Source organism: Triplophysa rosa, linkage group LG1 (assembly GCF_024868665.1).
Source record: "Triplophysa rosa linkage group LG1, Trosa_1v2, whole genome shotgun sequence".
In the NCBI taxonomy this organism is placed as follows: Eukaryota; Metazoa; Chordata; class Actinopteri; order Cypriniformes; family Nemacheilidae; genus Triplophysa; species Triplophysa rosa.
Genome location: NC_079890.1, coordinates 16,730,322 through 16,757,993, shown reverse-complemented (window position 1 = coordinate 16,757,993; position 27,672 = coordinate 16,730,322). Strand labels below are relative to the sequence as shown.

At 39.2% G+C, this 27,672-nt stretch overlaps 1 protein-coding gene across 1 annotated transcript; it reads left to right on the top strand.

Annotated features, from left to right (window-relative positions):
* The first annotated feature begins 195 nt into the window (after positions 1 to 195).
* Positions 196 to 27,635, top strand: sltm (SAFB-like, transcription modulator). Its single transcript, XM_057347057.1, has 20 exons — positions 196 to 366; positions 1,738 to 1,825; positions 1,916 to 1,971; positions 7,537 to 7,564; positions 8,638 to 9,235; positions 9,853 to 9,896; positions 10,105 to 10,208; positions 10,302 to 10,451; positions 12,194 to 12,309; positions 12,407 to 12,564; positions 12,670 to 12,770; positions 21,096 to 21,152; positions 21,267 to 21,406; positions 21,502 to 21,682; positions 21,755 to 21,879; positions 21,983 to 22,156; positions 22,312 to 22,629; positions 22,762 to 22,900; positions 23,042 to 23,202; positions 27,159 to 27,635. The coding sequence occupies exons 1-20, from the start codon at positions 232 to 234 to the stop codon at positions 27,253 to 27,255; spliced, it is 2,970 nt and encodes a 989-aa protein (XP_057203040.1). The 5' UTR covers positions 196 to 231; the 3' UTR covers positions 27,256 to 27,635.
* Positions 27,636 to 27,672: the final 37 nt, after the last annotated feature.

The window sequence follows — 27,672 nt, the reverse complement described above, 5'->3', positions numbered from 1 at the left end:
TTCTATAGAGAAAAGAAGGATCTTAGTAAACAAATTAGATTCGAATACTCGAATGCTCGATTCGAATGCGTTTTAAATGTGCGTTTTTTGTGTGTGTGTGGACAGCAGTTTGCACGAATTCTGTAGAATGGCCCATATACTGCGACGTAAACTCGTAACACGGTTAAATGCGCTAACATGCGCGTTGCGTGTCCTGCCGTGCCCGCGCACAAAGAGTTGTACACAGTCAAAATGGCGTCGGGGGCCATTTCAGCGGAGACGAAGAAGATTACAGATTTACGCGTTGTAGACCTAAAATCAGAACTCAAACGACGAAATTTGGATGTTACTGGGGTGAAAAATACTCTTGTAGCAAGACTGAAACAGGTAAAGTTATGCTTAATTTGAGACGTTAAACCACAATATTGCGTGTGGTGCAGAAGATCGCTAGCTAGCTTGGTGGCTATTCGTCTGGTAGAGCCGTTTGTATAACGTAACGTTTCTTGTCGTGATTTTAATCCTGGCCTTTTCAAAGGGTTTCATAAAAACGCAAGCATACTGCACAATTTGTTACCAAATGTCTGTAAAATGAGAGGAAATTTTATTAGCACGAAATATTTCACGTAAATGTTACTGCTGTGGTGAATTGTAAAGCAGGCTAAATTCCATTAGCTAACTGTTAGCTGATACGCTAAGCACGCGATTAGATGATAATTTTTATCTTTAATCCCTTTAGCTATTGCATGCAGTCATTAGACAAATTGGAGAATGTATTTATTTTATTATTATTACACTTTACATTAATACAAAGTGTTAATTTCCCTCAACCATCTGAGTATGTAATCTTGCTGAATACATGACGCCACAACACCGGTTGGCTAAATTCACCAAAAAATAGATAAAATGCTTTAAGGTTTATTTTTGGAAAAATAAGACACGCTATTTGAAAAAGGAATAAGCTCTCGTGACATTGACTTTTCCCCTAGGAGATTGCAACAACAACAATTCTGTACAGAAATAAAACTTTTTTTAACAATGGTTTGAAATTTGTTGTATTAGTTAGTCCACTGTTAAAGGAACAGTTTACCCAAAAATGAAAATTCTGTTTTTATTTATTCACCCTCGAGTTTGCCCCTTTAGCTGTCCCTTTAAATAATGATGGTATTTTATTGACATAAGGAATTATTGACCTAATGTAAATAACCAACGGAATTTGCTCTTATGGATGCAATAGGTTTTCACGGTAATAGGTTTAAGTCACGTAACTGCGCAAGTGCAAATGGAGGGCAGCAAGTGATTTTCTCTGTAGGAATTCACTATCTCAAACTCAAAATACCTACGTTTTGCATCGGTTATGATTGTTCACATTAATATACCATGATACCACAAGGTGTTTTTATTTTGTTGCGAAAGTTGTTGTTCATGATGGGGGAAAATGCCAGTATTGACTGAAAAACAGAGATAAAAGTGGCTCGTAAACATGATTCTGTGGTCTAGAGGAGACTGGTAACGGGGATCGCCTAACGTGTTTTACCAACCAGGGAAGGCCAAATTTCTGAATAACCTTACTTGTCATAACCACTAGCTGCTGATGAACAGTACTAGTAGGGGGAATTTCACATTCATTTAATGAAATGGTCCGATTCCAAACCAACGTTTTCTCACTTCAAGGACGAGGTTGATGTTTATTGTAATATTTTGCACTGACGTCCAAATCTTAGTGTTTTAATAAATGGTTGGTTGCCGTCTTGTGTGCAGGCTATAGAATGTGAAGGTGGAGATCCTGACAACATCGAGATTGCTGTGTCTGCTGACATGCCCACAAGAAAACATGTCAAAACTAAAGGTAAAGCCCAGCCTGATCAATTCACTCTGAATGCATTCTTTTCACCATTTCTGTGAAGTTTGACCAAGTGCCGTTGTTACACCTCTGCAGGAAAGAAGACGGACCAGGACACTGATGCCGTCATGGAAGAGGAACCTTTGTCTAAGGTACAAAGTGAACTTGTGTTTTGGGGATGTTTTTTGTAACATTGATAAATATAAAAAGTATAATCAAATACTAGGGATGCACCGATACCATTTTTTAAAGACCGAGTACGAGTACCGATATTTTTTTTCTGGTACTCGCCGATACCTATAACCGATTCCTGTATAATGTACAATAATGTTAATAAACCAGTATCTTACTGGTACTTTTTCTTTTTGTCTTTTGTTTTTAGTAGGGCTGCAAAGTTGGGCGATTATTTTTTCGATTAATCGGATAAAATGTTTAATTGGATCTTCTGCTTATAATGACTAAACCAGAGATGGGAAAAGTATACACAACTGAACTCATTTGCCTTCTCCCAAAATGTTGTGGATGTCTCCCTAATTAACACACCAAGGCTGAGTTGATTCAGGTGTGTCATATTATAAGCAGCCAACAATAGTCTCTCCCAAACGTGGGAGGGATGGTGCGGTTGGCCAAAGAAATATATTTTTGTATCATTTAAAGTGAGATATTTGTCATTCAAATGTAGTGAAGTACAGTAAAGTATCCAGAAAAAATAATACGTAAGTATAGTACAAAAAGTGTACTTCCTTACTTCCCACCTCTGATATAAATAAACCCCCAAATCAGGGTATTTCACCTATTATGTACTTTGCAAAGTGCAAATGCCACAAATTGGGTTTTACAAATATAATCTTTAATTTAGTAATTTAAAACTCCCCTTTAAACATTAAAACTGCGTGGCTTTAAAAGATGCATACAAAACACGTTTGACTTTAAAACTGCGCTCCTCGCTCTGCACGGAGAGACAAGTTTGACTTTAAAACTGCGCAACTTGTGCTGCACAGAGAGACGCATGCACGGAGAGACACGTTAAAACTGCGCACCTCGCGCTGCAGGGAGAGATGCGCGCGACTTTAAAACTGCGCACCTCAGGCTGCACGGAGAGACACGCGCACGGAGAGACAAGTTTGACTTTAAAACTGCGCATCTTGTGCTGCACGGAGAGATGCGTGCGACTTTAAAACTGCGCACCTTGCGCTGCACGGAGAGACGCGCGCACGGAGAGACAAGTTTGACTTTAAAACTGCGCATCTTGTGCTGCACGGAGAGAGAAGTTTAACTTTAAAACTGTGCAGTTCATGCTGCACGGAGGGACATTTAAAAGTGAAGAAGACGCGCTTGATTTATAACTGCGCAGCTCGCAAGTGAGTGACGTCACAGACCAACTAAGCGATAATGAAATTCGTTGACAACTATTTTCATTATTGATAATTATCGATTTTATCGATTAGTTGTTGCAGCCCTAGTTATTAGGTCTACTTAAATTTAAGTACTATTTTTTAATCAAGTTCTATTTTTTTATGATAAGTAGCACAATTTTACTAGCACATTTACTTCAGTTTACTAAAGTAAAGAATATTCTCTGTGGTCAAATTATAAAAAATTTAAGGGGGGTGGTGTGGTAAAATGTGAGTGTATTATAACTTGTTCAAGTCAACCAGACTTTTATTTTGACGGGACGCCGCAAAGAGCATTTGTTTAAAGGGGTCATATGGCGCGAATACGTGTTTTTCTGTGTCTTTGGTGTGTTATAAGTTGCCCATGCATGTATTAGACACGTAAAATTGCTAAAATTAAAGTGTCGGAACAAAAGATGCATTCTAACTAAAAGCGAATGGAAACCCAGACCTGCCTGAAACGCCTCGTGTAACCACACCCTGATGAATGTACATCACTTCGTAACATGATTTGACTTAAGACTGCCCAAATCTAAACGCAAGTGAGGTGGGCATACTTGTAAATCTCATTGTATCGTCACCGCCGCAGCCATGTCGCTGAGACGCTGTGTGTTTCGTTGCGAAAAGAAAGACTCTTTGCTTACCCTGCCAAAAGATGAGACAACTAAAAACGAATGGTTACATTTTATTTACAACACTGTTCCAGAAAAGTACAATCCGAATGTTCAAGTTTGTGCAGCGCATTTCACTGAAGATTGCAACGGTTGTGTGTTTGTGATCTGCAAATGCAGACACGCGCGCAACGTGAAAAAAGACAACATAAGTCAATCAGTAATCAGTAATTATGTTCCAACTAGAGGCAACAAATGTCATGTTTATAATGGGGTTTATTGTCTTTGTTGAGTCGCGACGAGACGTGGTGTAACACTGGTTGATCAAGAAGGGCGAAAGCGCTCGCGTTATTTATAATGTTACCATTCCCTGCTGTAATGCGAGCTTGTTTCTATCTCACACAAACTCTGTATGATGTATATGGTTGTTTGTTTATAGTCTTTATAACGTCGTATATAAAAGGTAAAACAGTTAGCTATAGTTTTTAACTATTTAACATATATTTTTTTTAATAAAACCTTACCAATCCTTTACATCCTGCTCAAGTCGCGCTGGCAAAGTTGATGTATCGGCTTGATCATCTTCATTTTCCGTATCAGATTCGGGCTCGAATTGATATAAGGAAGTTACGATGACATATTATCACCTGTCTGTCAGTACAATTGCTTGGCAACATGATGTTCCGAATATGGTAAGAGGCGTTACATTTCCCTCACACTCTTGCAGTATTCGACCAATCACTACGCACTGGTTAACTGGCCAATAATAGCACACCTCGCTTTTCAGAGCGATGAGCTTTGTAAAAAATCTGTGCGTTTCAGAGAGGCGGGGCAAAGAGGAGATACAAACATGCATGGTGTGTGGAAAATACAGCGTTTTTGAACCGTAAATCGTGTATACACATTACATTACATCTAAAACAAACGATAATATTAGTTTTAGCCGTGTCATTTGACCCGTTTAAATTAACCGGACTTTTATTTTGACGGATCGCCACAAATGTTGTTTGTTTATGTGTGCGTGTCCGCGTGCAGTGAAACGCTGGTGCTGAAAGCTCCACAAGCACAATGCGTTCAGTACACACAACCGCACCACTCTTTCACACACGGTAACGTAAAACAAGCAGAATACATATTTAAACAGTATCTGAATATTTCGTTAATTGTTACGTTAGCTGTTCAGCGCTAATTTCTTGTTAGGAAATGCCTGGATTCCTCGATTCCGTCTGCGTTTTCCGCATTGCGGAAATCATCTATGTATGTCACGTGAGGTATCAGTCTTTGGTATCGGTGTGTCATTACGAGGACGAGTACATGAGCTTGGTATCGGTATCGGTGCATCCCTATCAAATACATGTTGTAACATAGTTTTACAGGTAGGTGTGCGTTTAAGTAGTCCGTGTATAAATATTGATTTGTGTTTCTTAATTTCAATTATTATCTGCAAGGCATTAACTTTCCTTTGGCTCAGTGGTTAGAGCATTACACTAGCAATGCCAAGGTCATGGGTTTGGTCCCAGGGGATTGCACATAGTCAGAAACAAATGTATAATACAATGCAATGTAAGTCGCTTTGGATAAAAGCGTATGCCAAATGCGTAAATGTAACGGTTTTCAAGTTTCAGTCCTCTCACATTGAGTTACAATCAACAACATGTAGAAATTTCGTCAGTAGGGCTGTGTATTGGCAACTGCCTCCCGATACGATACATATCATGATAGATGGGTCACGATACAATATATTGCTATGTATTTCGATACGATACACATTTGCGATATATTGCAATACTTTAAATAGAAAATGTAAAAAGTAGAGCTAGAAATACAACATGCTGTGCACCACCGGGGGTTTTCTGTAAGGATAAGTGTCAAAACATCCCTTACCTCTGCAGAGTGGCCATGATGTGCGATGCATGGACGTTTAGATCGGAGGTTTGGGTTCTCAAACTGTGGATTGCGCCCCTCAAGTGGGTAGCACAGGGGAATAAGGTGGCTCACGCAAGTCACTTGGCTGTTGTGGTGCATTAAAGTTAAAACAATGAACATGGTCAGTATAAAACCCCTGCTTCATCCGTGCTGTAAATGCGCTGGTGTCACATCCGTGAAAGCACAATAAATGTCATTGTTACTTTTCTTAATAAACTTTTTGTCTAATGCACTGCAGTAGCCAAGTGACTTGTGTCATGACTTGCGAAGCCTACAAACAGCATAGGGCTGGGCGATATGGCAAAAAAGTAAACTCGATAGTTTTTTTCTATATTGATCGATAACGATATTTATTTCGATATATATTTAATTAAAAAACTGTATTAAAAGAATCTATTTTAAATACAGTTTATTAACAAAAGTTAACCTTTATCCAGTTAAAATTCAATTAAATTAATGCACTGTTGCAACACAGAGGATATTAGGCCATAAACAACATGTACCAGTTCATTCAGTCTCATTTTGACTCATGTCTTATGATCATACATCACAAAAGCTTTTGTTATGAACCCTTTGGCACACTGAACATTGTATGTTTGGTGTCAATCATGAACTACTAAAATAACATCTTTATCGCATTTAATAAAACAGCATTATTTTATGTAACTCATTACTCCATTACTTATTTTGAAAACCAGAGCACACCCACACATCAGCTCTGAGAGCTCCAAGCGTTCTTATATTTTTCGCCATGCTCGCTTCCACTTACTTTTGGCCGTATGTATATGACATGATAAAAAAAAATATCGATAGTAGAGGTATCACTATCGATACACTATTGAAAAAAAAATAAGACACTTGATAAACCGCGTGATGACAACTCGAGGTTAGTTTCACCTTTGTTTCCGCTTCCAGTAATGTTTTCCTCCTCATGTCGAGTTTTCTTTGCCAAGTGCAGTATGAAATGGACTTTGTACTTTGACGCGCATGATAAAAGCTGCACGCTGACTGACTGTTGTTGCATTTATTTCTGCGTTCTGTTAGACTGTAAGATTAATCCATATCGAGTCAAAATGCCAATAGCTTATCATCGTTTTTGAAATACATTTTATCGCGATTCGATATGATATCGTTTATCGGCACAGCCCTAAAACAGCATTATTTTATGTAACTCATTACTCCATTACTTATTTTGAAAACCAGAGCACACCCACACATCAGCTCTGAGAGCTCCAAGCGTTCTTATATTTTTCGCCATGCTCGCTTCCACTTACTTTTGGCCGTATGTATATGACATGATAAAAAAAAATATCGATAGTAGAGGTATCACTATCGATACACTATTGAAAAAAAAATTGCGATAGTTACATGTATCGATATTTTTGCACAGCCCTAACTGTCAGCATGTAATACAAGAATGCTCAAGCTTGTAACATACAAGATTATATTTGTTAATGTATGTTGATGATTAAGCTTAAAAAGGCAGTCATTTGCATATTTTGCATTCTGTACAATGCAGCTGTAAAATATAAATGTGTTTTTTTTTTTTATTAGTACTTGAGCCTTTGGCAAAATAACTTGATTTATGGGGATTTTTAAAGAATGTCAAACTAAAACATTGTACACATTTTAACGTTTTATCCACCCAAATATTCCGAAAGAGAGAAGTAAACATTTGTAGTTGTTGACATGTATTTTAGATTTTCATTCATTTCAGTGGCTGGAAAGTTTTATGTTGCTTTTGTGTTCATTTTTCCCTAAAGATTCTACTGTCATTTATTTTCAGGAAACAGAAGAGGAGGAATCAGAGAAAGGTATGTCTGGTCACTTTTTGGGGTGGAGGCGTAACGCTTTATTTTTTTCAGGTTTTGCAGGTTCTTTGATCAGAAGGTTGGACTTCTTTCCTTTATTTTTTGGTTGTTCTTTTTGAATCTCAACGCTTTCTGATCTCACACATTAAAAACAAGTTCCACAACATCACGGACATTTAAAGCATCACATCGGCACACACTGCATCGAAGGACAGACAGTGCTTCGTCATTTTTCTGAACATCAGTGTTGTTCCTAATTACTTCATCTAATTTGTTCAAGGACTCATTCATCAATCCCCTCATCAGAGGATGCATCCACCCACACCATCTTCTGCAGAACTCTGACTTCTGATTTGATGTGTTCTGAACAAAGCTTCAGCAAGCCTTCTCTTTCTTTCTGCTGTTAATGGACTGCTCCTGAAATGGAGAAGGCAACAGGCAATGTGCCTTTGATGACTGTTCATAACATGAGACATGTGAACATCATTCATCATAATGACGCTTTCTGAGCCCACATGGCTTCGTCGCTGCTTGTGAACTCACTCAAGACTGGACACAGCTCGGTGGACACCCATTTTAAGAGTGTTTCAAGGCAGCATGCTATGAACAGAGTTGGCACCCTGTTTTTGATTCTCCCCCATCAGCTGAAAAATGAGATGGACATTCAAAGGGAATGTTTGAAAGAAGACCCTGGCTGAGACTCGTCATAGTGTGACATCTGGTGGGAGTACTTGCTTCCAAGTTCAACTTGGACTGAATGCATGTCCTAAAGCAGAAGAACGTATGTCAGTCTCGCCCAAATATATTGGCACCTTCAGAATTTGGATGAAGAGGTAGTGCTATTGGAGTTGGTGTCATCACCGAAGTGAATATGGCTATGATCACACAGAAGATTGTTCAACCTCTTCATTTTTCTCTAAGGAATGTGTTTTTGTATGTATACCTGTGGTTTCCTCATCCACGATGACCACTAATACTAAACTTGCTCTCTATTCTACTTTCTAGGTCACGTAGCACAGAGATGTGAATGTTAAACAATGTGTTTTGCCATGTTTTATGCTTGTTAAATCCCTCAGATGTAACGGATACTGATGATGCTACTCGTGAAAATTCTAAAACCTTCTCGTGTGAAGATGGCCTTGCAGAACCTGAGGCTGAGGTGGAGCCCGATCTTGAGGTTGAGGCAGAGGTGGAAACCGAGCCTGAACCAGAGCCTGAGCCTGAACCCGAGGCTGACGCAGAGGTCGAGGCGGAGAGTGAAGCCGACCCCGAAGTCCCAGCGTTGGAGGCCATGGAAAGCGAACCTACCCCTGAGCCTGTGAAAGAAGTTGAGGATGACAATATATCTGTCACCATCCAGGCAGAAGATGCCATCACATTGGATGTGGATGGCGACGACCTCCTGGAAACAGGTAAACATGTGAAACTTCCAGATTCTGAGGCAGAAAAGGGCTCCGAAGAAGCTGAGGTCTCTGCTGAGATGGGGCAGGGCACAGATTCGCTGGCTGAAGAGATAGATGACCACAAAGATTGTAAGAGAGATGATGGACCGAAGTCTGACGCCGCTAAGAAGGACAACAGAGAGGCCTCGAAGAAAGGAGAAACAGGAGACAAGGAAAAGGATTCTGGGAAGAAAGGCCCCTCTTCAACTGGGGCAACAGGTCAAGCAAAGAGGTTTGTCTTTCTATGTCAGTTCTTTATGATACTACTACCAAGTTCCAGCTCACTAAGAACTCAGCATTGTGGGTAGCTGCAAGAATTTTTCATAAGTTGTTCATTGTACCTAATCCCTGCCTTTTGGTTGTCTTTTGGTTTGGTTTGCCATTTCTTGAAGTTTGCTTAATTGGTGGCGTTAAACGAGGAGCTGAAAACACGTCCGTTACACACATTTCCAGCACTTGATTTTCCAGTCCTTACTTATGGTTTAAAAAAAAAAGAGCAGCATAGTTCCAGTGATGTCAGAGGGGTTTGTCAATCCAATGAAGTGATTCACTCTGAAGTTGAACACACTCCTGAGGATTTCATTGGTCGAGGGAATAATTTGACAGAAAACCTGGCCCACCTTGTTCCTGTGGAAAAGCAAGAAAAAGAAGCCTTATTGGAGATTTGTCGAAGTGCCAGCCTTGCCTATTGGGAGTTTTGCTTTCTTTTTCCTTTTCGATAATGCACCAAACGTGTATAACCTTGATGTTGGTTTAGAGATGTACCTCTGTGTCCATACCCTTGTCTTATGTCCTCATATTCATTAAAGTATTTCTGTTTTTGTCGCTCTCGTAATATTTACATTTTAGCTCTTCAAAGGACAGAGATGGAAAAGCCACGAAAGATGAAAAGGGTAAGAGTTAATCGGTTTTAAATTCTGTTTATAGAAAAAATACATTTCCTGATAAATAAAGCCCCAGTGCATCTTGGGGAAACTAATTTAGAGTTAAAGAATACTATATAATACATCGGTATTAAAATAGCAATCATTTAATTGGCCTAGTCAGAAAAACTGGTTACGAGTAATGTTTTCTGAACGTCAGTTTGTAATCTGTGTTCAGGAGGCAGCAGCAGCACCAGCTCTTCTCGCAATCTATGGGTGAGTGGTCTGTCCTCCAACACCAAAGCAGCTGATCTGAAGAACCTCTTTGGCAAATATGGGAGGGTAAAGGCAAATTCTACAGTATCTCAATTATATATTTGATTATGTAATGTGTTTGTGGGCATTGTAACTAATTTGCAAATTCTTTTGAAATAGGTTTTTAGTGCCAAAGTTGTCACCAACGCTCGTAGCCCAGGAGCCAAGTGTTATGGTTTAGTCACCATGTCATCCAGCACGGAAGTGACCAGGTGCATCTCTCACCTCGACCGCACAGAACTCCATGGACAGCAGATATCTGTGGATAGGGTAAGAGCTTCACCGTTGTGCCTTTTGAGTAACATTAGTTTGTTACTCGTGCATTTGTCTTGTTTTGAAATAAAGGATTTAAAAATATTTTTGAAAATATTTTTCTTTAGAGTGGAACCCCTATGATGATGGCTTAACATGGTCACAGTTTACAGATACTGTTTACAGTCCTTTTAAATTGCAAAATTCATACACTTTTAAAGTGCAGTTCATACACTAGTGGTTTGTTCTTGCATTTTTGTAACAACTGCCATTGCATGCCAAGGTGTGAACTCGCCACTTCCTGGTCTTGTGATGAAGAAAGCAGAGGGCGGGACAACAGTTAGGGACAATATTCCCTTTTTCAGTTGTTGTGAGAATCCATTGCTTCTACAAAAATAACACTCTGGAAATCAACACCTTTTGGATGATATCCATGAGTCCTACATTTTCCTACCACCTCCCTTTGAACTTTAGTTGAACAGTTGGATCTACCACTTCCCCTTGAACTCAATTAGTGCACGTTGCAACAAATGGTGTTAGGATGCATCAGTTGAACACTGGAATGCCACCCGTAAAGCAGACTTGGAAAACAATGAAGGATGATGACAATCGTGTTGATGATGACGAGGAACTGCATTTGTGAACGCAACCCTACCTAAGAGAAGCAACCAAAGCTTTCTCCACTGCTAGATGATCCACGTATCAGCTAGGTCACAGTTAGGATTGTACTTGCATGTCAGGTAGGTCTGGGAGGTGGGTTTGAGGTGGTCTTCATCACAACACCAACAAAGGCCCTTGTTCGCATGTTCAACAAAGCTACAATCTTACGATAGCCTCAAATGTGGCCAAGCAGGCTACAGAAAGTCAATGTTCAACATGAAGAGCCAGTAACGTGTCTTGAGGCATCTCAGATATGCAACTAGTCAAGTCAGAATACAGACACTGTGATTGTGATGGATGTGATAATGGAAGTTGTGTCCATAGAGAGGACAAGAAGAATGCTGCTGGGGATTTTAAAATTGAGGTAGAGGGTCAGCCTTACCTGTTGACAGGAATGTGCCTATACTTGTTGGCTTACTTCAAAGTCTAACTGGTTTAGCTGAAGTTAGAGCAGTTAAAAAGGCAAAGTAGGCTGAAAAGCTGACCACGTTATTAACTTATTACAATTTGCCAAATTGCCCAATGTAGAAAGCTTCACATGAGATTAAAGGACAGAAAATGTTAAGAGATCAGTCTATGTAAGTAGTAGAAGTATGTAATGCCTCACAATATTGATGACCCGCAGAAGCAGAATGTTAAGTAAAGGCCACATGGACATTTTAAAAATCCTTACACATCAAAGTCATTTGTCATTAGAACGGTCAGAGAAGGCCGTTAAGAGCATTCCCAGACTGTCATGGTTGAATGGCCTTAAAGGGAGTGCTTCGCAAATTTGTGTCTGAACTCAATGGATGAACTTGGTCTCATGTGCTGAAGATGGCAGAACTCTATGGCAGAACTAGTCCGCATGATCATGGCCTCCTATCACCTGGTACTGTTCAGCGAGCTTTACCCAGAGTCAATGATGTGTTAAAAGGTGTTTTGTTCTTTTCGTGCTTTTATGCAAATATGTTCACTCTCTGGCTCTCCTTTGGAAATCAATAAACACCTTTTTGGATGATATCCATGAGTCTTCAGTCTCCCCTCAACGATGAACAGGGCATCTTATAACACAAAGAATTTCATCATTTGTACTTCATCTACCGGTGTTATCCTCACAGGTGAAAACTGACCCTTTTAAAAAGGACTTCTCAAAGAAAGAAGGGGAAGAGAAGAACAGTTCCAGTAAAACCTCTGGAGAAAAGCGCACTCCAACTGGAACCAAAACCTCCAGCAAGTAGGAAAACATTTTCCAGTTTAAATCTCTTTTATCAAGTCATTTATCTGCGAAATTTCACAGTTTAAACACTGTTCATTACTTCGTTTATTTTAAGGGCTCAAGTTTCCTCTAAAAAGGAAGAGAAGAAACCTGACAAACCCTCTGAGAAAGACAGCAAAGATGCCAAAAAGCCAGACTCCAAGAGCAACAAATCTGATGCAATATTTAACTCGGGAGCAGATTCATCTAAGAAAGACGAAAAGAAGCATGGGCGTATGTTGCGTCTTCTGCTTAAAGTTTTACAAGCTATAAACTTTTGTGACTGTTGATTACTGTCATAATGACATGTTGAGTAATATTTGTCTGTCTTATCCACAGGAAAGACTCCAAGCAAGATGATGATGATTGACCAATCTAAAAGAGAGCAACCTTTTAATAAAGCTCGACCTCCTTTCAGAAGGGGCGGAAGGTTTGAAAAGGTACCAAAGTCATCGACAATACATACTGTCATTTTTTCCCCAAATGTATTTATTAACATTTTGGGCAGATACAACATGCAAAACATACAAAATACAAACAAGCATTAAATGTAAAAAACAAGTAAATAAAAAAAATAATCCTCTTCTGCATATTCAGGTGACAGATCAATAGTGTCAATATAATTCAATAAAGGTTTCCAAGTTTTATAAAAGTTTCTTATAGACCCTTTTATATATTCTTATGTAACCCCTTTATCCGTCTATGATATGAAGGAAGGGATGCATGTTTCCACTTAAAGAGAATAAGCCTCCTGGGGCCCGTTTCAATAAGGAGGTTCAACCAACCCTAGGTTAAACCTTGAACTCAGAGTTGGTTTACTTAGAAATTAGAAACTTTGAGTTTTGGTTTCAGAACAGCTGAATTGAGTTAGTTCAATTTACTCTGGGTAGGCCTACCCTGGGTTAAGCGTGTGCACCACGACTATAAAAAGCCATCATCAATGGAGCTCCGAATATTACGATTCACCATGGGAACGGCACCAAAAAAAGCAACATGGTGGCAGAAAGCACTTGAGAGTGAGGCACACTTTACGCTCTGCATACAGTGGATTTACTGATGTCCTGAAAATGACTTTAGTTTAAATTAATAAATTGATAAATGTACCAATAAACAAACAAATTAATCATTAAATGAATGAAACAACAGAAATAATAAAAAAATCGTATGTTCTCACTCGCTATGAGTGCTCTAGTTACGAGAATAATACGTCATGGTGTATAGGACACCTGTAGGGCGTCAGACTCTCGTGTAAAATTAGACTGATCGCCGGTTCGTACCCTGCGCTGAGCAGATTTCAGTTGCAATGGCTGCACATCAAAATGACTTGTTTATTACCTGCTTCATGCATGTCTGTATTTATTAATTTCTTTATTCATGCACTTTATTATACACTTTATTAAGTCATTTCTCATCGTCCATAGAAAATTACGCTCTGATGCAATACACGTACGGTGGCTGATGTTATTGATGTAAGAATGGATGACATATATTTTTATATATCTAATTCACTGTAAAGAAAAACGGTACAGTTTTAATAAAAATGCACAGGGAAATGACAAAATTCCACTTGGGTCCTAAATTGCTCTCCTGAAATTAAAGTACATTCCAATGAATTAATGCAGCCTCTTCATGAATCCTCTATAAAAGCACATATGACATATAAGTCACTGAGATGGTCTCTGTGTGATCAAAATGTGTGCCATGAATGACTGTATTAATGAATGAATGTATGAGTTACACCACTTGCGCTTTAAAAGGGGGGGAGGAGATCGAAATAAACTTTGGGTTTACCAAAGAAAACCTGCTCCCGACCAGGTTAGGTTCACAGAGTAAGTTACTATGGTTACTGACCCTGAGTATAAGTTACCTGTCCTTTAGAAACGGGCTTGAGTTACCCCGCTTTCTCTGGTTTGACATACCTCACATTCTGAAACGGAAAACCCAGAGTTTCCCTCATTTAAGGGTTAATTTACTCTGAGTTTTCACTAAACCTCCTTTCTGAAACGGGCCCCTGGCCAATAATGTGGTAAAAGCAACAACTTCTTGTGCCGCCAAAGGCAAATTTGGTTTAAGAAACATTCCGAACAAATCTGTAAAAGGGTTTGGAGTGGCTGATATGTTAAAGGTTTTTTCAGAAGTATCAAATATTTTAGACCAAAACCCTATCAACCTTGGACAAGACCAAAACATGTGAGTGTGGTTTGCTGGCGATTGTTGGCGCCTATTGCAAGTGTTACTTCTGCCTGGGTATGTTTTAGTTAATCTAGTGTTGGTGTAATGTGTTGTATGAAAATTTTTGCATTGCATTGAACTGTGTTGTGCACAGATAGAGGAAGAATGTACTAAATCAAGTATATAATCCCACTCTATTCCATTTATAGTGACCTCCAGCTCTTGTTCCCAAGTATTCTTGAGTGATTCAGAGGGGTCAGAATTGAAGTTATCTATTGAATCATAAATAACAAAAATTACCGCTCTTCTATCTGTACTGATGGAAAGAATGTCATCCATTTTTCAACCAAGAGGAAGATTAGGAAACTGACGAAATTGATTTTGAAAAATTGAGGATGTCAGTTCTATTTGGATCCAGATCTGATCATCAGGGACTCTTTAAGTGTTTGTCCAGTACAAAAGCTTGTTAATATTGCAGGCCCAGTAATTCTGTTGAAAATTTTGGAAAGGCAAGGCCCACCTTCGACTTCAGAAGTTCGAGAACCATTCTCCTTATTCGTGCACACTTACTGCCCAACAATAAAGAGTTGGTTGTCTGATTCAGAGTTATAAAAAAAGACTTGTTAATATTTTTAACCAAATTAATACGGCCAACTAGCGATAAAGGAAGAGAGGACCATCTTTGTATATCTTCCTTGTATGCATCTAAGAGAATTTTTTTTCTGAAAATGGCGGTGACTGATTTGGTGATGCATACACCTAAATATCGGAATCCCTCCTGAGCCCACTTAAAAGGGAAAGGATATTTAGAAAGTGTTTCAGTGGCTAGATTGATTGGAAACAGTTCGCTCTTTTTAAGATTAAATTTATAACCAGAATACTTGCCTAACAAATTTGAAGAATTGGCGGTAACGATGAAATGGGGTTAGTTATATATAAAGGAAGGTCATCTGGATAGAGGGGCAGTTTGTAAGAGGTTCCAAACCGAGTGATGGCCTCAAACTTTTCCTCATTTCGCAGCCAAATGGCCATTGGCTCTTTAACCTATGCGAATAACAAAGGCGAAAGGGGGAAACCTTGACGTGTGCCTCGACGAAGGGGAAAGGTTTTAGAATGCGTTGCATTGGTGTGCACAGATGCTACAGGGGAGAAGTATAATAATTGAATCCATTCTACAAAATTTGAGCTGAAACCAGATTTATTTCAAATTAAAAACAAGTACTCCCATTCCAACCTGTCGAAAGCCGTCTCTGCATCAAGAGACAATATAACCTCGGCAGTATCAGAACTTGAAGAAAGGATCGTATTAAAAAGTCTTTTTGTATTATAAAAAGAGTGTCTACCAGCCATGAAGCCGGTTTGATCAGGGTAAATAACAGTAGGTAACACCTGCTGAAGACGAAGGGAAAGGATTTTAGATAAAATTTTAAAATCTACATTTAACATAGAAATTGGCCTGTAGCTACTGCAGAGCAGTGAATCTTTATCTTTCTTTAACAACAATGAAATGGACGCCTCCGGCATGGTTGCTGGGAGTCTCCCTGAAAGAAAGGCCTCATTATATACCCTTTGTAGAATTGGGGCTAGAACGGAAGAAAAAGACTTAAAATTTGAAGGTAAAACCATCAGGGCCAGGAGATACCATTTTGAAGCTAATTAATTGCCTCTTGTACTTCTGCGGTAGACACAGGTGTGCCCAAACCATCAGTAGCACTATCATTTACACAAAACAATATGGAGTGACCCAAACCCCTTTGATCAATTTATGTTTTCTAGCCACATTCTGAGGAGTAAAGATCTGTGTAATATTTTGAAGAAATCAAATTAATTTCCTCTGGGTCAAGAACTATGTCACAGTTTGGAGATTTAATTTTTGGGATCAGTCTAGATGTGCAGGCAGCTTGAGAATGAAATGCAAGTAATTTGCTAGCTTTTTCACCAAAACAAAAAATGGTGCTTATCACTCAACAGTTGCTTATCAACTTTGAGTTAAAAGCAAATTGTACTCTGAATGAAGTTGAAGGCATTTTTTATCAATTATGGGTGAAGGGTTCTGTGTAGTGTTAATTTTATCAGCTATTTTTTATTTTAGTCTTAGTTTTAGTCCCATTACGAATACACTTTTTAGTTTTTATCTTTCTTAGTCATCCTTGTGCTGTTTTTGTTTAGTCCAGTTTAGTCGACTAAATGTCTATGCATTTTTGTCTCGTTTTATTCAATACAAACTTAGTCACATTTTCGTCATGCTGTATAATGGTTAAAATGATAAAAATTGGTATTTTGCTAAACATTATAACGCAGTGATTGTTGTCGTTTGAGAAATTAGTTTTTATATTTCATTATAAGTATCTCTTATAGTTTACCAATAAGCACAAATCAATAGAATGTCAAATCATGTGCATATAGTTTATTCAACTTCATCTAGCTTCATCTACAAAATATTTTTGATAAGGTTTGATAAGTGCATAGGCCTATTCATTGATATCCAACCTCTCCCTTAAGTTCTCCCGCAAATTATTATCGTGTTCCTGATGCCTGCAAAATATTGACAATTCCCCGGAAACAACGCGACTGACTGTGAAGGAGAACCATCGGAACAGTCGCGAACAACTCTGTTTCGCCAGGTGGGATGTCTTTATTCAGCGACCACAATCGCAAACAATGTAGTGGAGATCAACGCGGCTCGAGCAGCTAATGAGAGAACACAGACCGGCTGGAGATCGCTAAACTCTTGTTTATTGACTTGAGATCCTCAATGGCGCTTCCACAGTGAGAGCATTGGTGTGTGGTTGCCAGATTGCAGAAATTAAGTTACCCGCTGACAGAAAACGTATACATTTTTAACCTTTCATCCCTGTTTGGGGATCTGAACTCCTGTTATCTGGCGACCGCAAACATGAACGCTCGTACAGCAGAGGCTCACACAAAAATCTGCAATATTTATCTTCTATTCTTTTCGACAAAGACTAAAAAGAGTTTTAGGTAAGTTTTTATTTTTATAACTACATTTTAGTCTCATAATTTTTCGTCAACGATAATGCGAGCTGAAAAGGCTCAGTTGTCGTTTTATGGCCTTACTTTTCGTCTCGTCATGGTCTCTTCTTCGTCTTGGGAAAATAGTCATTGACGAATATTTTTCATCATTATTTTCGTTAACGAAATTAACACTAGTTCTGAGATTGACGGGTCTAGTTTAGAAAGTTTGTCTGCCATTTCTGTCATCCTGGAATTCTCATATCTCCTCAACTGACAGACATATGAAATGATCTGTCCTTGCATATAAGATTTGAATGACCCCCACAACATGTCACTGCTAACAGACGTGTTGTCATTTACTTCAAAATATAGATTTATACGAGATGCGAGGAAATCTTTGAAAAGTAAATATGATACATCATTTCTGATACATCAGTTATTAAGATCTGCCACGTTGTGAATCCGGGCTGTAATCTTCATAGATGGCGATTGGTCTCCCTTGATACGGTAGTTCGGCTCGTTTTTTACAACTGCTCTTGGCTTTTCCCCTGGCTTAGGTTTAGCTGTGAGAGACCTGTGCGCCTGGTCCAGTTCTGGAGGGGAGGGTAGAATTTGATAGCCAAAAATTCGCGGCCAACAACTTCGCGGCACTCCGTTGATCCTTATATTGTTCCGTCTGCTCCGCGCTTCTAGATCAGCGGCCTTGGGTTTGAGCTTTGCGTTGCTCTCGGTTACTGCTGCAAGAGAAGTTTCTAGGCGTTCCACCCGTTTGTCTATCGATTCAGCATGGGACTCAACCGCCCGTAAGTAGGGATGGGTACCGAGAACTAGGGCTGTCACGATTATTAAATAATCGTCTCATCGCGATTGTTTGACCTCATCGCGATGGTTTCAGATCATCGCAATTATTGCACATCTCTATAGAAGACACTAGGGGGAGCTGTAGTTCATCTGCATATTGCATATTTTATTGTATATATTGTATAACTAAAGCATGGTAATACTTGTAAAATTAGGGTTTTTCCTGCAGAGAGAAATTGGAGGCGGTCGCCTCCATCTAATGTCGTGCCGCCTCAGGCTGTCGCTAAAATTGTTGCGAGTCTTCACAAGAAATGCTGCGTGCATTTAACAGACTGTCATTTGTAACTGCAGTTGCGACATTACGCCACAGTGGAGGCGCTGTTTCGTTATCATCACACTGAGGCGCTAAAAAGAGTTGCAGAACAAGAGCCAGCCTGTGTTTCACGGCTGTTTGTTTTGCATCCAAGTACGTTTAATTTCTTGATATTTATTAAATTAACATGACGTACATCATTGTAATGTCTTTAGCTGTGCAGTTGGATTGTTGAATCAGTTTTTACTGTACACAGCGAGTTCGCCAGTATGAACGCACATTGCGTTTAGAACGACTCGCACACGATCATTTGAACCGATTCATTTAAACTATTGAACTTTTCAGTCACTAGCTAATATAAGAGATCCTTGAGTCATTTAAAGTGAACCACAGAGAATGCAAGATGTGAATGAGCTTTGTTTATTTTGATAGACTGGTTGATTCAGTTGGCTATTGTAAGCTGAAAAGTTAGTTGAAAATGATAAAAAAGCTTTATTTGATTAAAAAAACATTTCTGTTTGGTTGAATAAAAGTAATGTTTTATATAACTTAATCATTTTAATTTTTATTTAATATAAAGTCACTTTGGTTAAGCCACTTAAAGGTACGGTAGGCCTACGTGTGTGTGTCAAAGATCAGGATGGCACCACCCCCGCCTCATTTTGAGCCAGGAAAAACCCTGAAAATGTACCACCACAACACAATCATTTAAAAAAAACTAAAGCATATACCATAAAAATAACCTGCAGTACAATTTAATATTATTTCAGTGTGAAAACAAGTCTACCAAAATCTCATTAACATAGAAGTAAACTTTTATTGTAGTCTTGCAAGTGAGAAAAAAACAGACTAGAAGCTTTTCTATGACTGATAGCATTTTAATGGTGGCTTCAATTCACTCCTGATCAATTTACTTCATTTACAAGTATTTGGCGGTTGTATTATTGACAGGTAAAAGCTTTAACCTTAAGTATGATGACCCATTTTTTTCCTATGTATTTCCAAGAAAAAGAACATAGTCTTTATATTCAGAACAATATGGTCATTTCAAATCTGAATAAAAAATGTATGAGAATTAAGTCAAAGCTCTAAAACAGACAATTAATCGCCATAATAGCAATGATTTATTAGACAATTAATCATCAGCCAAATTTCATAATCGTGACAGCCCTACCGAGAACCGGTACTTTTTTGGACCGGTACATAATTGGGTCGATACCAGAGTATCGATAAGCTTCATGACAAACGATACTGTTATCGATACTTGCGTTGTTTTATCTCTGTGTATTCGTCTGTTAAATGGCGAATTAGAGGCTGCTGCCTGTCATTTTCCATCCCTGAATGATGTCCGAATGGCTGAAGTTTGCTCGACGTATGTGTGATATCTAAGGTCATATGATTTCCGCGGTGTATTTGTAATCTGCTTGTTTTGCGTGTTTATGAGTGAAAGAGTGGCATGGTTGCGCTTGTGGAGCTTTCAGCGTCCGCGTTTCACAACGAGGAAGCTTCCGTCAAACACCCCTTTGCGGAAACCCGTCAAAATAAAAGTCCTTTATTTGAGAACAAGTTATAACATTGTTTTTAATAATTCTGCCACGGGGTATATTTACTTACTTTAGTAAATTGAAGTAAATGTGCTAGTAAAATTATAAAAAATAGTACATATAATTAAAAAAATATTACTTTATTATACTAATAGTACTTAAATTTATGTAGACCTAAAACCTGAAAGGAAAAAAGAAATACGGTCTACCAGCCAAATAACCATAGTGATGTAAAGTAAATATGTTGAATTACATTATGATGTGCTCCTATGCACATGCGAAGTGCCGTAAGTGGTATGCTAAGGAACACACACACGTTTTGTTATGCGGCATTTTCTGTTTGCTCAGAAGTATTTGTAAACTGCCGTTCTAAAGCTCAGCTGTAATAAAGAAACTTAAAATGTTTAACATCTTGTCACATCATGTGTTTTTGCATTAAATTATAGAGCGTAGTATCGATAACAGTATTGATAAGTACCGGTATCGATAAGCAGTATCAATATCGGTATCGATATCGATAAAATCGTAACGATACCCATCCCTACCCGTAAGTCTCTGTCCATGACTAGATGCTGTAGCTTGCACACAATGAAGTTTCACCTTTAAAGTTGAAATCGCAGCCTTAAACAAAGCCGTTTTGTGGGCTTCCAGCAACTCCATTAAAGCCGCCATGCTCACTTCGCTCGATGTCGCGGTTGCTTCGGCTCTCATGTTGGCTTCTTTCTTAGAGGTTTTTGTCGTGTTAGTAGCCATTTTTGATAGACGCAATTATTCTAATGTCGTCTAGTTAGTTTTTACATTTTGTCTAAAAAAAGTCTGGGGGGTATTTGAAGAAATAAACGAAATTAAACTGGGAAAAGGGACAAACATATCTACTCCCATTACGCTGCTCAACGGCGCCCCACGTACTATAATTTGACAGGCCAAGTTTTCTGATTCTCCTTCTCTCTTCTCTGCAGCCGGGTCCACTCATTATAATGAACAGACGGCCCAGATGGTTCATACCACCTGAGGAGGTTGGTCAACTGCATTCTGAGAAATTCTGAACTGTTCATACAAATTATCAAAATTAAAGAAACAAAATAGTGCCTTAAATTTAGTCTGATCTGTTTTATGTGACACATTTTCAGATGGAGATGAAGAAGGGCAGGTTCATGCTCAATAAAGGTGGCAACAAGGACATCCTTCCATTTGAGAAAATGAAGGAGCAGCGGATGCGTGAGCGCATGGTCAGAATGGAACGTGTTCGCAGGGCCATGGAGCTGCGCAGGTGAGTGTATACACACTTATCCCCAGAAGAGAAACTCTTCTGTACATTCCAAACACCAGCTGTAGTCTGTAATCCCGTTCTGGTATTATGTTCAGACGGCGTGAGGTAGCTGAGAGGGAGCGTCGGGAAAGGGAGCGAATCCGTGTCATGCGCGAGCGGGAGGAGAGGGATAACCTCATGAGAGAGCGGCAAAGACTGGAAATGGAAAGGCAGAAACTTGAGCGTGAGCGCATGGAGAGAGAGAGATTGGAGCGGGAGAGGATCCGCATCGAGCAGGTATATACCTGTTTATAAGTGTCAGAGCTGTTTAATGGTTCTGTCTGTAAACTAAAAATTTTGTGTGTACAGGAGCGGCGCAAGGAAGCTGAGCGTTTAGCTCGTGAACGCGAGGAACTGAGACGACAGCAGGAACAGCTGCGTTATGAACAGGAGAAACGAAACAACTTAAAGAGGGGACGTGATGTTGACCAGAGGTGTGTGAACTGATCAGTTATTGTCAACTTGGCCCAAAAGAAATAACCAGTGTTCTGGAGAAGTGCTTTAATATTCAAAGGTTTTCATTCTTGGTATGTGCAGGAGGGATGACCCCTACTGGAATGGCGGTAAAAAGATGCACACCGAGCCAGAGGGAAGGATGAGTCAGGGTTCAGACTACAACAACCGGCAGCAGAACCGCTTTAATGACTTTCACCCCAGAGACCGGAATCGATACCCGTCGACATCAACTGTGCAGTCCAACAACTTTGATAGGTAAGAGTATCTGAAATCTCTTGAGTGTCTGAGATTGGGATTTTTTTTCAGTCTGATCTAATAGTTCCCATATATACTGCATCAGGCAGTTGGAGATAACGCCTGCAATTTTGTAAATAAAAAACATTTGATTGATCTGTTCAATCTGTTTGCAGAAGAAACCGTTTTGACAATGAAGCAGATTCGAAAAAGAATCGTCCCGCTCCACGTCGAGAAGGATCCGGGTTTGATCGTTATCCTAAAAACTTTGTGCCTGTGAGGAGAGCGGAACCCCCACCTCCTCCCCGCACAGAGCTGAGGGACAGTGACCGGCGAGAGATTCGTGACCGTGATGAGCGCAGGCAGGTGGCCATGCCTGATCGAGCAGCGGGAGGCAGAGCACCACCTCCAGCTATGGCTCACTCCAGACCTGCCAGAGATGGCAACCATAGCTGGAAGAGCGATGGGGGAATGAACTCAAAACAAGATGTCAGGTAGGAAAGAGCTCCTGTATAGTCTTGCACTCTTGTATGATGGGGAATCTAAATGTGGTTCCTGTTCTTTGAAACTTGTGCTTTCTTTTGCTCATGTGCATGGAACACATTTGGTGATGTTTTCAATTCTAGAGGAGCAGTGCGGATGCGCCCAGATCGTCCCGGCAGAGAAGGGCCCGGTCCTGCTATGAGAGGGGCCTCTACAGCCAACCGAGGCAGGACCAGTTTCAACAGCCGAGATGGAGGCCGACCTGTTGTTATGGGAGACCAGGTAAGACCAAACATAAGCATTCTTTTGTCTGTGAGTGTAGTATTTCTACGAAAACTTAAAGAATGGTTGAATATCAGGGAGCTTGTAAACTTTGTGCAGGTGTACAAATCTAATTCTCATCTCTTCTTTATTTGACTACAGCAGCCTTTTGGCAGCGGCAGGCAGGTGGTGGTGGAAAGGCACGGGCGTGATCCAGGTCCCAGGAAAGACTGGCACGGTGCAGGGGGATCACAGAGTGGAGGATTTCCCGATAACCGCAGAATAGGAGAGACTCGGCCGGGCATGATGGCACCACACTCCAAGTAAGCATTATGATGCTCATTGTTCTTGTGAAATAAATGTTTAATCCTCAACCTCTCCTTGGGGGTCAATATGACCCCAATCAAGTTTTCCTTAGTTAAAAAAAATTGTTCCCTTTATCTCAGTGGAATCAGATTTTCTATCTTTATTCACATAAATTTTTTCACGTAAATTTATTCACATAAAAAAAACTGGGCTTGATTCGGTTGTTCTGAAGGTATGTAATAAACAATTAATTCATCTGGTATTTGGGGTCAATATGACCCCAATTGAAAATGAATGGGAAATGCGTAAAAATATATTTTTCATTTGTAAAAAAATTCAGTAAATCCGGTAGGGCTGCACGATTAATCGCAATTCCCATTCAAATCGTGATTAAATCGATGTGGCTATCGCGATTGTGAAATCGCAAAGGCTGCGATTATGTTTTATGCGCAGCTTGTTCATGAAGCACGGCTCTGTGATCTGTGGGAAAGGCTGCTCCATCTGAAAGCACTGTGCGTTTGATTCGCTTAAAATGTGCATTTAAAAAAGCAACACCCGTCAAACATCATCCTTATAAATATACTTAATTATCATGAAAATACCTGAGGAGGCTTGAAAAACAGTGATTGAAAGATGCCAGATGCAGATAGCAAGACTGCATTTCCTGGTTATACGCATGGTACTTCTATGGAGCATTTGAGTTTCTGTGCGAGAGCGGCCTCTGGCTTTTGGATGCAGCTGCAATTAACAGTATTTCACTGAGAAACTGCGCATAAAACATCGCAGCCAACCGCCAAATCGCGTGCGGTTACTTTTCGATTTATCGTGCAGCTCAATCTGGTATAAATCTGAACATTTCCATACAGAAATGAAGGCCTGGTACTAGAGCACATATGCTATGTAGAAAAGACATGTTCACACGTGCATACACACACACACACACTTGTATATGTGGTTTACAAGGACTCTCCATAGATGTAATGGTTTTTATACTGTACAAACTGTATATTCTTTTCCCTATCCCTAAACCTTACCATCACCAGAAGTGGGTAGAGTAGCCAAAATCTTTACTCAAGTAAAAGTACAAGTAACTAGAGAAATTGTTACTCAAGTAAAAGTAAAAGTCACTATTTTAAAAATTACTTTGAGTAAAAGTAAAAAAGTATGCAATGAAAAAACTACTCAAGTAGCTAGTTACTTAGTATCTGATTATATAGGCCTACTATTCATAAAATTAATATTAACGCAATATTTTATTATATTTTAATCAATATTATTATCATAAGAAGATATATTTGTCTATTCTTTAGTCTCTGTGTGTATATTGCAAACACAGAAGAGACGAGCATTTCTGTATATTTCATCTATTCGCAATGTCAATGTAGCCTACACAACTACAACTTATTTAGAATAATATAGACCATGTCAAACTAAAGTGAACCTGCAGAGTTTTGTTTACAACGCATTTAGCTAAACTCAAAGCATTTCCTAAGATGATCTAGAACAGTGGTCACCAACCTTTTTGAGCCTAAGATCCCCGACGTCAGAATTGTTGAAAGGCAAGATCTACCATTCAAAAAGTTGAAAATAAAAACAGCCCAGATTGAACCTCCTGCTTGAGTCCTTTTATTTAGTCTATAATTGTGGGTCTATTTGAATTACCTGAAATTCTTTGTTCCATTTTTCAGATGCAACTAAGCAAACTCTGTAACATTTAGAGTTGCCACTTTCAGTGTGCCATAATGAGGTGAAAAACACCAATTTAAACACCAGTTCAAGGACTTTAATTCATACATGACAGCTTGACATTAAAACGAGGTTTAGAATAAGTTTAACAAGACCCTAATTATTTAGGTATTTACTGTATAAAGATTTGTTCTTTATGATGCATTTATTTAGTTTACTTTTATTAAGTAAATACATCATATAGATGGAAATGTTATAAATAGGCCCTAATAATAACAACAACGTTAATTATTTATTTTAAATCATTTATCTATTTACTTTTACCCGTCTAATAATGTCTTGGTAATAAGTATCTGTTTCATAAAATAGCTAAAGGTAGTAGTATGGAATGGGCTATCATATTAGGCTAATTGAAAACATAAATAGGATATCAGCAGATGTCATCTCCCGCATGAGATAGTACTGGTGCAGTTTACCATCACTGACAGACCCGCGGATCATTCACTATTACAAATTTGTGATTAGACCGATGTTGTCTTTCAGACAAACTCAACATTAAAATGCGCTGCTTTCTCACCATATCCCGTTGCTCACACTTGTAAGTTACATTCGCTGAAGACAGAGAGCCGCGATTCCAGATACGCGGACAGTATGAAACCGCGGCGCTTGCTTGCGCATCCAGTGTAAAAGCACAAAAACGCCAACGAACAAGTGACATTTTTATGTCATATGAATAAACTGTTTTTAAGCGTAATGCACCGCAACAGTATAGTGACCTCCAAATGACAGTTACGCCAGTGCATGCGCGAGTCTCATTTTGCGTTTGATCACTGACCACCGACATTAGAAACACTGAAGAGCGATCACGCGCAGTCGCGCATCACAATGAAATGTGATTAATGATAACGGTCGCATTAAAAACTCACGCAGGCCAGGGAATCATTATTTATACAGCCATGAAAAGATTAATGCAGAACTTATAAACATACAACCACTGAATGAAGAGAAAGAGAGATGCACTTGCAAAACTGGACATTGATCAGGCACAATTTATTTGTCTCTCCATTTTCGTATTAGCCTACTTTCGGGGATCGACAAGTAACGTCTCAAAGATCGACCAGTCGATCGCGATCGACGGGTTGGCGACCACTGATCTAGAACATCTGCAGTGCTCTCTTGTATGAAATACAAACTGATTTTAGACCAAACTCATGTTTCCCCTTGTTGTCACGTGTGTTGTGAAAAGCTCTTACTTGTAAACATACAGTGAACCACACGCCCATCAACAAGTTTTCTTCCTTTTGTTCTTCAAATGTATATTTTTCTGCCAGCCCACGTCTCTGTGTCTTAACAGGTTGCGCGCATGTTGCTGTGTCTGACTAGCAGGTTGCGCGTGAGGTGTGCGCATATGGCGGACATTCATCATTGCTGGCAAACAATATGACACGTGCAGTTTTGATTGTATAGATATAGATTAATATCCACTTCATCCAACTCTCTTTGTGTTCTGCGTGTTCTTAAGTTTCGCGCTACGAGGAGTCGGTAATCCGCCGCTTCAGATCGTGCTGCGAACTGAACAAATCATTTGAACTGATTCATTAGCCTATTCAAACGGTTTTGCCCATTGTTCAATTAATGCTTTCAAAAGAATCGACTCAAAAGAATCGATCACTCGGGAATGCCCGTAAAAAGAGACTGCAACCTTGAAATAAGCAACGCATTTTATACAGTAATGCATATTTTTAAATGAACGAACATAACACAGTGTAACAAAGTAAAAGTACAGATTTTCTATTAGAAATATACTCGTGAGTAAAAGTACCGACTTTTAATTTGACTTTAAAAGTACATATATCCAAAATGTTACTCAAGTAAAAGTAACAAAGTAAGTGTACGAGGACACAGCCAGTGTGTTTACTTTTTTATACACGTCATCACACATTTGTAAACAATGTATACAAGCGCGTGCGCGCACACACACCTCCACATAATCACAAAGCTGACCATTCAAAATGCACTTACACTCTCACACACACTCTCGCACACTCCATCAATTGTCATACTGACCCCAAATACCAGTAGTGTAAACAGGAAATGATGACCATGAGGGTTAAGCCACTGGTTCGTTCAGAATGTGTTTGGGCATTTTTTATTTGTTTAACTTCATTGTGCTTTGTAGCTATTTTTGTGTGTACAGAACATGCAAGGTACAATTCGTCCTCATGTTGAGTTTGAACATCTGTATCCTTGATTTGTGACTAATTCATGATTGTTGGTCTTCCTGCAGCCATTCTTCCACTGGAATGAACAGAATTGTGCAGATCACTAATGTTCCCATGGCTGGTGGCAGTGGAGGATTCAAACCCTTTAAAGGGCGCTTCTAACTTTCAACGATTTTCAGCTTTGTTTTTAATTGGCTGAACTATAGCCTTAGGATAATTATAAAGATCCAGTTTGGTTGATAAGTTTTCCTTTGTAAAGAACTTTTGTTAGCCTACATGTAGGTTTTGTTTCCTGAACTGTTTTTTGGTCACCTGTAAACAACCTTTGTGCACATACATGTTATCCTGAAATAGTGTAGGTTTAACCTGTACAGCGTATTTCTTCATGTTTAGATAATGTTAAAACCGTTCCAGTCACTCTCTTGTGCTTTGAGCAGACTACATCGCGTGTGTGGAACTGGACATGTCTCTGATTCCGTTAACATTTCAATTTGTGACTCTTTTTGATGATTCTACAAGTTATTAAATTATATGGATTATGATGAGGTCTCGGTGTAATGTTTCTATACGGATTATGAT

Bases quoted from the DNA above. Each gene is read 5' to 3' on its own strand.
- sltm (XM_057347057.1), top strand. From the start codon at position 232: ATGGCGTCGGGGGCCATTTCAGCGGAGACGAAGAAGATTACAGATTTA. The intron at 12,310-12,406 runs GTAGGAAAACAT...GTTTATTTTAAG, and splicing joins GGAACCAAAACCTCCAGCAA to GGCTCAAGTTTCCTCTAAAA. The intron at 21,407-21,501 runs GTGAGTGTATAC...TATTATGTTCAG, and splicing joins AGGGCCATGGAGCTGCGCAG to ACGGCGTGAGGTAGCTGAGA.